The sequence below is a fragment of the Carcharhinus amblyrhynchos genome, chromosome 8 (genome assembly GCF_965287045.1).
Source record: "Carcharhinus amblyrhynchos chromosome 8, sCarAmb.v2.hapA, whole genome shotgun sequence".
NCBI lineage: Eukaryota > Metazoa > Chordata > Chondrichthyes > Carcharhiniformes > Carcharhinidae > Carcharhinus > Carcharhinus amblyrhynchos.
The window spans coordinates 85,215,754-85,231,683 of record NC_137331.1 but is presented as its reverse complement, the minus strand read 5'-3'; the positions used below and the strand labels follow the sequence as shown (position 1 = coordinate 85,231,683).

Here is a 15,930-nt window from a genome sequence, read left to right as displayed (position 1 = left end):
CTTTCAGGCAGTTATGATTACTGACAAGCCCACCTTGTGGCCCAGGTAATCACAACCCCTGCACTGGGGGATAGAGAATGGGAGAGTGAATGTGGTTGATGTGGAGTGGCTGATGTTTTTTTCAGGCAGTAGGGGTTTATCAACCAGCCCACTGCAGTGTCTCTGCTTTTTAAACTATGCGCCGCTGGGTGACGTGCAGCAGTTTAGTAGCATTGTGGGTGAGAGAGAGAGAGAGAGAGAGCCCGGGGCTGCAGGGGAAGGCTGATGGAGCAGGAGGAGGCGGCGGCGGCGGCGGTGGGCTGGGGGCAGCGGCTCGGGCCGGCTGGCGCCGTGTGCGGCAGCCCGGGGGAGAGGCTGTGTGTGCTCCTGGGGCTGTGTTAGGCTGCGGCGGCGGCGGTGTGTCTCAGTGTGTGTGTGTGTTTTCCTCTCTCTAGAACAGATCCCCAGGAAAGATGAGACAGGACGTGGCAGCGGGGAGCCTCCTCCTCTCGCTGGCTGGCTTCCGCTGCACCGCCACAGACAGCGGGATCATCTGAGCAAGAGGAGGGAGGAAAACAAATAAGAAGGGAAAATGTTTATTTTGCTTCCTATTATTTTTTTTGCCACCACTCGGCCTGCGGGAACATCCCAGCCCTCCTCCCCTCTCTCCTCCCCCCCTCCTCACTCCACCCAGACTATGTAGAGTTTGGACTCAGAAGTAAGTGAGCTGATCAAGGTGGGGAGGAAGAAAGCGGGATTATTTTTTATTATTCATCCCTTCCCGTCCACACACAAGGAAGAGCAGTTATTTATTTATTAATAATCTAAATCTCTCGCACGCATCTTCTCCTCCAGAAGCCAGCATGTGGAGCTCTGCCTCTCTGCAGCTACTGAGTAAAGTGCTGAGGAAGTTGGGCAGGGGTCCGCTGGCTGTGAGCCGGGGCTTGCAGAGACCCTCCTGCTCGGAGCTGCTGCCGCCGCCTCCGGGGGACGGGCTGGAGGCGCAGCGGCTCCAGCTGAAGCCGGAGCTGAGCCTGCAGGAGCCGGGGCTGGAGGGCGAGCTGCCCATGCTGGGGGACCCCAAAGCCCCCGGCTGCCTGGCCGGCTGCTGCTGCCTCAAGAGCTTCGCGCTGGTGTGCCTGCTCAGCCTGCTGTGCTTCTCCTCGCTGGCGCTGCTGCGGCGCTACCTGAAGGAGCTGCTGCTGTGGCTGGAGAGCCTGGACAGTCTGGCCGGGGCGCTGCTCTTCGTCGTGGGCTTCATCGCCGTCTCGCTGCCCTGCAGCTGGGGCTACATCGTGCTGAACGTGGCCGCCGGCTACCTGTACGGCTTCGTGCTGGGCCTGGGGCTGGTGGTGGTCGGGGTGCTGATCGGGACCTTCATCGCTCACCTGCTCTGCCGGAGGCTGCTGGCGGCCTGGGTCATCGCCAAGGTCCGGGCCAACGAGCAGCTCAGCGCCGTGGTCAGAGTGGTGGAAGGAGGCAGCGGACTCAAGGTGGTGGCCTTGGCCAGACTCACCCCCATTCCTTTCGGCCTGCAGAATGCAGTGTTCTCGGTGAGTAAAACTGACATGAGGGCTACAGTGCAATGTTACTTTGACCTCCAACATCCCTTATTGCAACTGTCTATAGTGTAGAAACTGCTCCAAGTTTACTTTTTTTTAATAACTTGTCACTCGAGATAGAAAGTTTGGAAATTTATTTATTAGTGTGACAAGTAGGTTTACATTAACACTGCAATGAAGTTATGATGGGTGGCACAGTGGTTAGCACCACTGCCTCAAAGCACCAAGGAACCTGGTTCAGTGCCTGGCTTGGGTCACTGTGTGGAGTTTGCATGTTCTCCCCGTGGCTGCATGGGTTTCCACCGGGTGCTCTTGTTTCCTCCCATGGTCCAAAGATGTGCGGATTAGGTTGATTGACCACACTAAATTATTGCTTAGTGTCAGGGGGACTAGCAGGATATGGGGATAGGTGGATGGGATTGTGGACGGTGCAGACTCAGTGGGCCGAATGGCCTCCTGCATGGTAAGGATTCTACTATGAAAATCCCCTGGTCGCCACAGTCCAGCTCCTGTTCAGGTACACTGAGGGAGAACTTAGCATGGCCAGTGCAACCGAGCCAGCACGTCTTTTGGACTGTGGGAGGAAGCCGGAGCACCCAGAGGAAACCCATGCAGACACAGGGAAAACATGCAGACTCTGCACAGACAGACCCAAGCCGGGTACCTAGGGTGTGAGACAGCAGTGCTACCACTAACCCATCCAACTCCAGACAACAGAGTATGTCTCACCGTCTAATTTGAGATTGGAATCTAAGTAACAATTTTGTAAAAATTTGTTTAGTTTAATGAATGGCTATTTTGCAGGGTATGCTGTTTTGGAAATAAGTATAAATGAATGAGTATTCCAAACTGCATTTTGACTCTCGATTATAGTATGTCTCAGATAATTCCTGTGTTTTCTAAAACTCTTTGATTTCCCATCTTGAACAAGTGGGTGGCATGGAGGGTATTTGTGTTTAATTTCCATGGGGATTTATTGGTGGTGCCTCCAGTCTAGGGATCATTGCTATTACTTGGGGAATAGGGGCAGTGGTGTATTTATCACAGTGGAACTCAAAACTAAAGATTAATTAAGAGTTCTGTAACAAAAATATTTCAGGTACCAGTTTTCAATAGTCCACGTCCCTTCCTTTTCTCTTAGTGAAATCAGACATGACTACCCAAAATCAAAATTAACTTATTTTGCACCAATTGTTGGTGCAATGACAAAATATTTTGAGAAGGGGAAAACTTTAATTCATTTTGAACACTTTTTCATTTGCCCTTTTTGTTCTGTGTACCTTGCAAATGGTAGCAACCTTTGGTTAGACAACAACCAGAATATTGCGTGCAGTTTCAGAAGGTCCTTGAGAGGAGATTTACCAGAATGATTCCTAGAATGAGAGAATTTAGCAATGAGATTAGGTTGGAGAAGCTGGGATTGTTTTCCTTAGAGCAAAGGAGGTTGAGGGGAGCTCTGCTAGTGATGTACAAGCTTATAATAGCAGCATGGTGGCACAGTGGTTGGCACTGCGGCCTCACAATGCCAGAGTTTGTTTCCAACCTTGGCTGACTGTGTGTGTCAGCCAAGGACACACACTGTGTGGATTTTGTCCGGGTGCTCTGGTTTCTAAAGATGTGCAGGTTAGGTGGGTTGGCTGTGCTAAATTGTCCCTTAGTGTCCTGAGTTGTGTAGTTGAGGGGGATTAATGGAATAAATACGTGGAGTTATGGAATCAGGGTCTGGATAAGATATTCTGTTGGAGAGTCAGTGCAGACTTGATGGGCCAAATGGTCACCTTCTGCTCTGTAAGGATTCTATGATGACAACTTAGGCAATGTAGACAGAGGAGCTGTTCCCATTACCTGATGGTACAAGGGCCAGCTGCCATTGATTTACAGTTTTGGGCAAGAGGTACAGGAGAACGTGAGGAAGAACTTTTTCACAGTGTGGTAATGACCTCAAATTCTGCTACAAGGGTGGTGGAAGCGGAGAGATCAATGATTTCAAAAGAAATTGGATTGGCAAATGATAAGAAAACAAGCCTGTAGCTTCGAGGATCGAGCATTAGACTGAAATCTTGGCATGGAGTCAGGCTGAGTGGCCTCCTTTATTGCTGTCCTAACTCTCTGATCCTCCTGATGACGCATCACTGAAATAAATCGCACATACCACAATGTTTGTCCAAATATCAGATCAGTGCTAAACTCTGGGATCACTTTGAGAGGCAGTCTTGCATTTTTGTATTTCCGTCTTTGTGCTTTGCTCCCACTGCCATTTTAGATTGTAATAAATGCATAAAATGCTGGAGATGTTCCAGGTCAGGCAGCATCCGTAGGGAGAGTGAGTAAAGTTTCAGTTCAATCTTTTGTCGTTACATCATCGACCTGCGAGATTAACTCTGCCTCTCTCCACAGATGCTGTCTGACCTTCTGAATGTTTACAACATCTTTTTTATGTTTCTGATTTCTAGCTTTTACAGTATAATTGTAGCCTGTGCCAAGTCACATTTAAAAGGGTTTGAGCAATTGCAAAATGTTTAACTTCATTTTTAATGTTAGGAAGGAGTGAAAATTTAATTGGTAATTCAGATATTGGTGAGAGGGTTTGGGTTTGTAAAGTGTAGTTGGCTGTAAATTTGGATCCATCCATGCAGGTATCCTCTGAAAGCAGACCCTGAATATAATGCTAGTGGTGCTGGTATGGCACGCAGCAGTGGTCACGCTTTCCAAGAAAAAAATAAAAATTCCAAATCTACACTATTCTAAGTTGAGAGTTGTGAGCATGCTGTAGGCTGCCGGTCAGTATGAAATATGTATGTGAAACATATTTGGCTTGCACACCGCTCACATTGGAACTGAAGGAAATATTGTCCATCTCTGTTCATGTTCACAAAAGAAAAGAGACTACTTTCCTGAAATAGAAGTGGAATTTCTAGGAACTTACGAGAAAATTAGAACTTAAAGATAAAGGATGCAATGGGCAGACAAAGAGAATTTAAAAAAAAACTATATGCTTAAATTTACTGCACACAGGTACTTAAGGGAGCTGATGATGAGGTTAGCCAATTTATGGATGCTTTGGAAATTGGAAAAGCTTTTGTGGATTGATGGTAGAGGAGGAACATGATATCAATTTATAAAGGGAATATGTCAAGGATCCTGCAGCGATGGGCCACTTATCCTGTCTGGTCGAGGGAGACATTAGCAAAATACCTAGAAAGTGTTAACAACAATAAAATTCAAGCATGTGTGACAAGAAAATAACTCGAAAGATGTTGCATTCTATCCACTTTCCTGTATACCTCAGAAAACTGCATAATAAGTAAAGCTCTGTGGAAGAGAAAAGGCCTTTGAAATGTCCAAGATGTATGCTTAAAATTCCATAAATAGATCGTAAGTGGTTTTTGAAATCTCAAGGTCAAAAGGAACTTTGAAAAGTGACATCCAGAAGGAATAAGTCAGTACTTTTGCCATTTGATCAGAACTGAAGAGGGTAAAATATGGGGCAGCAGAAAGAGTGGCTCATGACAGATGCATGTGACATGACAACAGAAACCATGACAGCAGATCTCCTGTAGGAGTAGCTACAAGCAGCAGAAGCCGAGCAAAAGTAAAGTTTAATTATTAGTCGCAAGTAAGGCTTACATTACATTGCAATGAAGTTACTATGAAATTCTCCTAGTTGCCACATTCTGGCGCTTGTTCAGGTCAGTGCCCCGAACCAGCATGTCTTTCAGACTTTGGGAGGAAACCGGAGCACCCAGAAGAAACCCACACAGATATGGGGAGAACGTGCAGACTCCACACAGACAGTGACCTTAGCTGGGAATCGAACCCAGGCCCTTGGTTTTGTGAGGTAGCAAGTCTAACCATTATGCCACCATGCCGTCCCAATGTGGCTAAGAGCAAGTCAGCATGTTTTTGAGATAGAATTCATGTTCAACTAATTGTTTTAGCCTTAGAGGTAAAAGACCTGGATAGTTTTAAACAATTGAAAGACAAATGAAATGTTTACCTTAATCTTTGGGGCGGCAGGGTTGCTATTGACATACAAAAATGAGGAAGTGGTTTCAGTTGTACATGGCCTTGGCTAAACCTCATTACTGTGTTTAGTTAGGGTATTAGGCCTTAAGTGAAATGACCTTGGAAGGGGGTTCATTGCAATTTCATTAGAAAGGATCCAGGTCTTAATGGATTCAGTTTTGAGAACGGGTTGCTTAATTCATAGTGCCTTTGAAAAGAGCAGTTTGAAGAGTAACCTAATCAAGATGTTTAGACTGATAGTGATCCAACAGAGAAACAGTTATATCGGGTAGGATAATCCAGAGCAAGGAGGTGATATTCTTAAATTTGGAACTTTTCACACAAAAGATCATGGAAATAAGACCATAAGACACAGGAGCAGAATTAGGTCACTCGGCCCATCGGGTCTGCTCCATCATTCAATCATGGCTGATATTTTTCTCATCCCCCATTCTCCTGCCTTTTCCCCATGATCCTTGATCCCCTTATTAATCCAGATTTATCTATCTCTGAATTAAAGACACTCAATGACCTCGTCTCCACAGCCTTCTGTGGCAAAGAGTTGCATAGAATCATCACTCTTTGGCTAAAGAAATTCCTCCTCATCTTTGTTTAAAATGATCCTTAGTATGAGGTTGTGCCTTCTGGTTCTAGTTTATCCTATTAGTGGAAACATCCTCTCCACATCCATTCTATCCAGTCTCGCAGTATCCTATAAGAAATCTGGAACTGTTTCTTGTAAAAGACCGGGGCTGGGTCTGTTGAAATTTTCAGGGTTCTTTTGAATAGATTTTTGTTAGGCAAGATATCAAGGGAACAGTGGTCACCAAATAGAGTTGAGATACAGATCAGCCAAAATTTAATTGAACGGTGGACCAGACTTGGGAGCTGAATAGCCTACTCCTGTCTCTGCATTCCTGATATGGGGTACTTGATGGACATTTGGATGTCAGAAACATTTATCACCGTATTGTACAGGAAATTAGTTCAAACCTCAAAACCATAGTGAGAGCCGTCAGATAAAAGAGGAAGCAAAGGGTCTTTGTTCATGGATCTGCTTCATAAATGATGATGACAGTTCCTGGATTGTTTAGGTGATCAGTGCCATTTTGGTTTAATTTGATTTATTATTGTCACATGTATTAGCATAGTGAAAACCATTGTTTCTTGCGCGCTGTACAGACAAAGCATACCGTTCATAGAGAAGGAAATGAGAGAGTGCAGAATGTAATGTTACAGTCATAGCTAGAACGTAAAGAAAGATCAACTTAATGCAAGGTAGGTCCATTCAAAAGTCTGACAGCAGCAGGGAAGAAGCTGTTCTTGAGTCGGTTGGTATGTGACCTCAAACTTTTGTATATTTTTCCCAATGGAAGAAAGTGGAAGAGAGAATGTCTGGGGTGCATGAGGTCCTTAATTATGCTGGCTGCTTTGCTGAGGCAGTGGGAAGTGTAGACAATGGATTAGGCAACGTTCACAACTTTTTGTAGTTCCTTCCGATCTTGGGCAGAGTAGGAGCCATATTAAGCTGTGATACAACAAGAAAGAATACTTTCTGTGGTGCATCTGTAAAAGTTGGTGGGAGTCGTGGCTGACATGCCAAATTTCCTTAGCCTTCTGAGAAAGTAGAGGTGTTGATGGGTTTTCATAACTAGAATGTCGGCATGAGGGATCAGAACAGTTTGTTGGTGATCTGGACAGCTAAAAATTTGAAGCTCTCGACCCTTTCTACTTCGTCCCCATTGATGTAGACAGGGGCATATTCTTCTTTGCGCTTCCTGAAGTCGATGACAATCTCCTTTGTTTTGTTGACATTGAGGGAGAGATTATTGTTGCCGCACCAGTTCACCAGACTCTGTCTTATTTCCGCACTCTGTCTCGTCATTATTTGAGATCTGACCTTTTGTGTTCAGTGTAAATGATTTGGAAGTGAGGAGAACAGCAAAGTGGAAGTTGCTGCCATGAAAATAACATGAGTGAGCACTGCAAATGTCTGGGGATGAGATGATCAATACCTTGGGGATTAGGCTGATGAGGCAGATGTAATTTAATGGAAACAAAGGAAAGTTGAGGCTGTCAAATGATAGGATGTAGAGCAACGCATGGAGAGGGATTTGCGTTGTGGAGGCAAGCTAGGTAAAAAATATTGGTGTAGTACGTAACTGCAATAAAGAAACCAAATTTGAACTTTGGGCGTTAAGTCTGGAAAGTATAATGTAAGCCTCCAAGAACAACTGGAATACATCAATGTATTGAAGTATTCATGGGGAAAACACAGAGGTAACAGAACTTCAGCTTCGAGCACCTGAACTGCAAGAGGTGCAGGAATTATAAATTAATTCATAAAAGGTGGGCGTTGTTGAAGCCAATATGGGATGGGTAATAAAACATGCTGAAGAGCCCTTTGTGAATGCTATAATGCGTATGAACATGCTCCGAGAGTGCTGTTAGAAAGGAATCCTGTGATTTAGACCCAGCAACAGTAAAGGAAGGGCATCACATTTCCAATCTAGAGTGATGTGTGGCTTTGAGAGGTCTTGCTGGTGACCTCTCAAAGCCTGACACTAAATGGTCAGTGTTTAAGCTGCATGGCTGTGCAATGGCCCAGGCAAGTGCTGCACACTTCCTGATGATAAAGTGAGGTTTACTGCCTTTGTAGTCCATGAGCAAAGAGTCCGTATATCAAGAAATTAACAGACAAGAGATAAGCTTGACAAGATACGTCACATAGAATTAACAACCAAAATTCACTTGTCAGTTTTTGAACTCTGATTCTATATTAGCACTCCTTTGTCCTGTGGCCTGCTCCTTGACCCTTCCTCTCACTGCTTCCCTCCCACTTGCAGCTCCTCTTTCTCCCTTCCACGCTCTCTCCTTCTCACCCACACTCTTTGAACCCTTGCTCGAGTGAGGTTCAGTAGAGAGAGGCGGCAAGCGGAGGGTTTTCTTCTATATTAAAGCTGGGAGAGATTAAACATCTGTTTAGTTGTTTCATTCTCTCACGTATAGTTGCAAAGTAGCTTGGTTGTCACTGGGAACAATAGTAATAACACCATTCACAGTTCTTCCATTGCAAGAGTTTGGTAGGAGTTTAAAGGAAGTGTAAAATGATCTGTAGGTCAAATTTGAAGCTACCATTGCTACAAAAAATAGATATTAACAGTGCCTGAAGCATGCATTCCTTTTTCAAATTACTCAATGTGCCGTCTAATTTACTCAGTGGATATCTTGAATAAGCTGCTTTATGATGTGTTGCTGCATTAAAGTGAACTGTATCTTCAGGCAGGTCCTGAAATTGGGAACAGTTGAGTGTATAAGTTTGCAAATGGTAAATATCTTTCAGCAAAACACAAAACAATCCGATAGGGAACAATGATTTACAAAACAGCTTGGTGAGAGCAGGTGTCAAATACCTGGGGACAAATGTAACCTAAATGTTGGAGACATTGAGCCTATGAGATCTGTTCTTACGATGAAATCTGGATTGTCAGCCTTCCTCTTTGTAGGACTAGATAAACTTGAATCTCAATATTATGTGTTTATCTTAAAAAAATTATGTAGAGTTGAATGATCCTAATGTACGCATATTTTGGAAATTCACTAATTAGTGACTTCATAAAGATAAAGCAAAGATTGGCATTGTGAAAATGTTACGAAAACATTCTTTTGGAGCTTAATTATGAAGTAAACTACATTTCAATATGAAACAATATTGTGAAAGCAAAATACTGCAGGTGCTGAAAGTCTGAAATAAAAAACAGAAAATTCTAGAATTACTCAGCGCTTGCAGCATCTATGAAATGAGCGAGTTAACAATTCAAGTTGTGTATCTATTATTACTTTTATTAACTAAAAGATCTGATGATGAAATCATAGAATCCCTACAGTGCAGAAGGAGACCATTCGGCTCCTCAAGACTCCATCAGCTGTCCAACAGAGCATCCCACTCAGGCCCTATTCTTGTAGCCCCACATATTTACTTCATTAATCCCCCTAAACTACACAAATTGAGACTCTTAAGAGACAATTTGGCATAGCTAATCCCACCTAACCGACAAATCTTTGGACTGTGGGAGGAATTGGAGGGCCTGGAGGAAACCCATGCAAATATGGGGAGAATGCACGTGTGCAGTTTGCACAATCATCCAAAGATGAAATTGAATTTGGGTCCCTGGTGCTATGAGGCAGCAATGTTAACCACTGCAGCTTTGATTGTTGTCCTGTTGATCCTGAAAATGCTGAGGTATGGATCACTCCCAAGATAACAATTTACAGTCTTGTATTGGAGGAAGCAGCTGGCAACCTGAATAAATTACAGTATTTCAGAACATTTTTAGAGAGGTGCTTGTGTTCAGACACTAGCCCTATCAAATATACACTAAACTATATAAATTAGTTAAATTAACCTTTGTAAATTTTATTGTAGAGTACATTGAGTTCATGCCACATTTTTTCTGCCCCATTTAGGCTGCAATGAGGTGTTGAAAGCAAGAATGACAGTTCAGAGGTCATGAGTTTAAATTCCACCACATGCAACTGAATCAGTAAATCAGTAATTTGTGCATTGTCATTTGATAATGTGTCAGTTTTGATGGTTATTGTAGAAATATCCTGGCTCATCACACTGCAGAGTTCAGTGAATGGGCCACAGCTATTCACAATATATATAAATGATTTGGTTGTGGGGACTAAATGTAATACAGTCAGTCCTCGGATTTGCGATACTATTGGCTGCTGAAAAATGCATCTTAAGTCTAAATGTCGTATCTTGGCGCTGATTTTCCCATGAGAAACAGTTGTAAGTGGGCTATTGGTTCCTGAAGCAAGGCCCAACAGCCAACTTTCAACTATATAACCCAGAATCTTAAGTATAGATCAGGGTCTCCAAACTGCAGCCCGTGGGCCACATCTGGCCCGCAGCCACTGACTCAGGACCTAGACGCTGGGACGGAAGCCACAAGCTGGACATTTGCTGCCGCTCTGTGCGGTATCTGATGGACCTGTGAGAATCTCCACCCTCTTTACCGGCCTATTGTCTATTCAGAGCTGCTGCCCTGTGACTGATAGTTTATTAAACAAATCAGCAATTGAGACATCCATTATCCAATCCGTAAGCTCTAACCGTCTGAAATGAGCGAGAACAATGACGGTGGCAATTCAGACCAGCCGGAGAGCAATGTGCTCAGCGCAACACCCAAACTGTGATTGACATCTGCAGCAGCCAATTGCCGTGTGCTGCTGTAATGCAGCCACCAGTCGCAATAAATTTAAAATTATTTGGCGCTTTTTTTTAGAAAAATAACTTTATTATAAAAGTAACTCTCTTAACTTTAGAAGTATTTTTTTCTTTGGCCTGCAAAAATATGTACAATATACAATTTGGCCCTCGTACTGAAAAGTTTGGAGACCCGTGCTATAGATGAACAATATATCAACAGTAACATTTACTGACGCAAAAAAAATAGAAATGGACAGGTATAAACTTTTTAGTACAGTTCTGTTTATTGTACCTTAGCTACAAATTTAAAGATTTAGAAGAGATTGAGGGACAGAGGGTGGTGCGTATATGGAATGAGCTGCCAGAGGAGGTGATAGAGGCGGGTACAATTACAAATTCTAAAATATCTTTGGATGGGTACATGGATAGGAAAGGTTTAGAGGGATTTGGGACTAGTTCAGTATAGGAAACCTGACTGGCATGGACATGTTGATCTGAAGGGTCAGTTTCTGTGCTGTATATCTCCATGACTCTATAAATAACTACAAAGCACAGACACGTTTTTACAACCTTAGTAATTTGTCTTTATTCCTGGGCTCAAGGATGGTTCTGAACTTTAGTTGGAGATTTTGAAGGGTCATGGGCTTGAGTCTTAGGATTTGTGGCTTCAGGTTTCTCTGGAGTTTCCTCTGCTTTCTTAAAGAAAGTGTCAAAAGAAGATGAGACAGATGTTCTCCTTTTCTCATTGTAAATTTCTCTGCAGCAGCTGAATATGTTGCATACGCCCCTAATCACTGATGCACAGTATTCAGTGTTGGGGTCATGTTCCTCAAACAGGAACATGGCGGCTTCCACGTGTCGAAATGTCTCAGCCAACACGTGTGCTGTTAAGACTTTACAAGAGGCGATCAGTGGTTGCATCTTTTTCCTTTGCCACTTGTTGCCATTTCAAATCCATTAGGTCACCATTCGATAATGCATCAAAATGTGATGCCTGTATCTCGTTACCTTCCTCTGATGCAATGTCTTGAGTTCTTCACCCATTTTGACAACGCTTCTAGTCACCTCTTAAGTATCAGTAAAGCCTCATGTCATACACAAACCCAGGACACAATTTTCTCCAAAAATCATACAAATTTGATTGTGACTTTGTTCCATGTCTCATTTATGTTCTTACCTGCGTGATAAATGTTGAAGCTTTTCCAGAATTCCTTGGGAGTTGGTTCACCTTCTTTCTCACTTGCCCTGATGGCCTGAGCAAATATGCGTCGAAGTCGTAGGCTTTAAAGGGTGCAGTTATCCCCTGGTCCATGAGTTGCAGTAGTGGGGCGGTCAGTAAGATGACACTAATGTCGGGATGCATGTCATCAGGGATAGTTGGGTGACCAGGAGAATTGTCGAGGAGTAACAATGCTTTAAATGCAATATTATTTCTGTGCCATTATCGCTGACAGTTGGCAAAAAAAAGGTTAAACTAATCCTAAAAGAAATTCCTATTGACCTACACCTTATGGTTGAATTTCCATTTACTGGGAGAAATGCCTTGGAGTATCCCTTGAAAACCCTGGGCTTTTCTGAATGGTACACAAGCAAAGATAAATTTAAAGTCACCTGCAGCATTGGTCTGAAACAGAGGAATGAGCGTGGATTTCTCCTCTTTGACGACGTTGGTTCACCACAGCATTTTCTTTCCAAAAGAGCCCAGTTTTGTCAACATTAAAAACTTGCCGACCACAATATTCACCATCTTCAATGATTTCAGCCAATGACTCAGGAAAAGCACTTGCTGGTTTCTCATCAGCACTAGCAGCTTCACTTGAGACCCTGATGTTAAGCAAATTGGCCCTAACTTTAAAATGCATAATCCACCCCCTCCTTCAAATAAAAGGCTCAGCATCCGGATTCTTCCCACTGTTACTTCTTCAGATCATCATAAAGACTCCTACACTTTACCTGAATTTTACATAAACTCTCAGGAGCATGGCGTTGATTTTGGTCCTCCAACTAAACAATTAACTGTTTCTCAACCTGAACAATACATCCAGCACACCGCCCAACCCATCCTCCTCACTACTTCGAGTTCACCCGCCCCAACTTCTAAAATAGTTACCGCCTCGCTCACCTCCCATCGTTTTCCCTGAATGCAAATCTGACTTCCAACAGCTATTTTTAAAACAATAACAACAAAAACAGAAAATACTGGAAAAATCTCAACAGGTATAACCGGAGAGAGAACAGAGCTAATGCAACAAGTCCTACTCTGTCAGAGTTACAAAGTTGGGCTCATGGAGCTGGGAATTCTCTCAACCCATTGTGCTGTGGCTTTATAATATGCTAAACTGATCAAGAATATCACCACTGGAAAATGAAGATTGTTAACTGTTATTGAGGTGGCAGTCTTATTTTTGGAGGACTCTGCTGGGGAGATCACACATTTCGGTGGTAACTCTGTCTGGTGGTGAGAACTATGAAATGAGCAGAATTGAACCTTTTCAATCTGTAACTTGTTCAGTTGGATTCATGCCATATTGATCTGTCAGTTGAGAATGAAGCTATTCGGACAAGGTTATTTCAATTAATCTGTGCAACATGGTGAAACAAAATGCAACTGCATGAGGACTAGCATGATATACTTTGAACAATAATCGTGAGTATTTGTCCATAATGCACAAGCTGCCTATTATGAATTCGTTTGAAAGAGCTATTTATTGACGTAGCTCAGATCTGTTTTGCTTCAGTTGGCCACTCAATGCTGTCTCTATGAACAAACATGAGTGTTCCAATGTAGTGCTTTTATATACACCAACTCTCCTTTGTAGCTTTTTAGCCAGGGTAATTCTGAAAACTTGTCTTTAAATTATAGTTCTACTCTCATTGGTGCCACTTAGACTTGCAGGGACATTTTAGATGTCTGGAAAAGTTCCTATTGAGATGAACAGTTACTACTCTCAAGTTTCAAAAGATGCTTGAATTACTATAATTTAAACAGGGCATGTTCCACAGCAGTGCAACATCTTCATATTGTGAAAATTAGCTATAATATGGAAAGATTTTTTAAATTAAAATTTAAAACAGCTGTATTGTCCATAGATTTTATTGTTTTTTTTGAACTGTGAATAATTATCTTTGAGAAACTGTGCACAGATTTCTGAAGTATAGTGGGTTGGTTAATAACTGAGTACTAGCTGTTTTTAAAATTTTTCTGATTCTGAATACAGTTTTATTAATGAACAATTGAAGACATATTGCTATAATAAATTGAACTATACTTGTGCAGAAGGTACGACATAATATAGAACTATTCCTTTAAGTCTACTATACAGGAGATAATGCACATTGATCTATTCAACACCTGCTTAACTTTCTTGATTTGAAACTTGAATTTTAAACTCAAGTCAACACAAGTCAAAGATATTAAAATAAATTTAGACCCTGAACCAATTATTTCATTTGGGGCTCATACTATAATATGTTTAAGGGCACAATATTTAGGCAAATAATTAAGTTGTATTTAGCAAGGGTTGTAAACAAATTGCACCAATCGTGTATCGGATGAAGCTTTTTTGGATAGAGAGATAATTAAAAGGCAGAAGATGAAAGAGATGGCTAAAAAAAGTGTGTTTAACAGACTGGAAAAATGTGGTGAATGGTGCTCTTTGTTTAAGGGAGTGAATTTGCTGATCGAGTCGCATTTTGTTGAGTCATAATTGTCAACGATCAAGGCAGATGGATTGCAGGTGCATCCTTGTATATAAAAATATGTGATATTACTTTCTTATTTTCAGAGTCAGGAAAGGAAACGCACCTTAAATGTACATGTTGAATGGAGCTCAGAAAATGGCTCATAATCATTAAAGGTCATAGGACAATTATTTTCCCACTGAAGCTAAATGGAACTCTTAAAACAGAAGAGTAAAGCTAGGCCATGATTGAAGTTTTGGATATCTCGTCAGAGTAAATAAATAAAAAAGATGCAGCTTGGACTCACATGAATACAACCAGGGCTGAGGGCTTAAGAAGTAGGTATAGAGAAGTTGAAATTTTATTCAACTAAAACTGTAAAGGCTGACCTGATAGACATTCACAATTGCAAATGATCCTGGTGAGTTATACAATGACAGCATCCACTGGACAATTATGTTGTAATAAGAGGGAACAATTGCAAGATAATAACCAGGGAAAGGTTGTGGGGGAGAGGGGACAACTTTCGTCTTGGGCTTTGACTAGAATGTTGTTGAAGCAGAGTCCGTAAGTTATCTTGAGTGAAATTGTTTAAAAGAGAAGGATATTTAAGGATATGGGATTAGATGATTTAGCTTGTGTGAACTTGATGTGCTGGAACATTCTCTGGTTTCTCTTTCAATGCTTCTTTACTGTCATCTAACTGGGTGGGACTTCATAAACCTGTTTCCATTTTTATTATCTAATCATAGCCAGAGAATCATCTGTAATGGCTTCTCTTCTTCCCCAGCACTGTTAACTCTTCAGGCCCGCAGAGATCCATCCTTTGACCCCCTCCTGTTTTTCATTTTAAACGCTGGTCCTCAGCTATATCAAAAAATACACTATTAGGTTCCGCATGTATGCTGATGACAACCACTTCTACGTCAACACCATCTCTCTCGACCCTGCACAAACTCTAACTTGACTGTTGTCCTCCATCAAATACTGATAACAGAAATTTCCTCCATCTGAATATTGGGAAGATTGGAATTGTTTTCAGCACCTGTCGCAACCTCTCTTCACAAACTCCAGACTCCATCCTTCTCCCTATCTTAAGGCTGAACCAGATGCCTAGCCACCTCGATACTATATTTGACCCAAAGACGAGCTTCTGACCAAATACTTGCAGCTTTGATATGATAGTCTATTTCTGCCTCTGTAATTTTGGCAATTTCTGTGGTTATCTTGGTTCGTCTGATGCTGAAACCCTCATCTGTGCTTCTAAGGTTTGACCATTACAAAAATTTCTAACCAGCCTCTTATGTTCTATCTTTCCTCATAAATATAATTTGCAATGTCCCTTTCACTCATTGTCCCATCCTCACTGACCCACTTTGACTCCCGCTTAAGTAATTCCTCAATTTAAAATTTACACCCTTGTTTTCAGATTCCTCTGTGGGCTCACCCTTCCTTCAGCCCTATATCTCTTGCACTACACTTCAA

At 42.2% G+C, this 15,930-nt stretch overlaps 1 protein-coding gene across 1 annotated transcript in view; it reads left to right on the top strand.

Annotated features, from left to right (window-relative positions):
- Nucleotides 1-318: 318 nt before the first annotated feature.
- Nucleotides 319-15,930, top strand: part of tmem64 (transmembrane protein 64) — a 37,586-nt gene continuing 21,974 nt past the window's right edge. Inside the window, exon 1 of the mRNA XM_080194391.1 lies at nt 319-1,532. Coding sequence (XP_080050517.1) covers nt 843-1,532 — 690 coding nt within the window. The 5' untranslated portion in view covers nt 319-842. The remainder of the gene's footprint in view (nt 1,533-15,930) is intronic.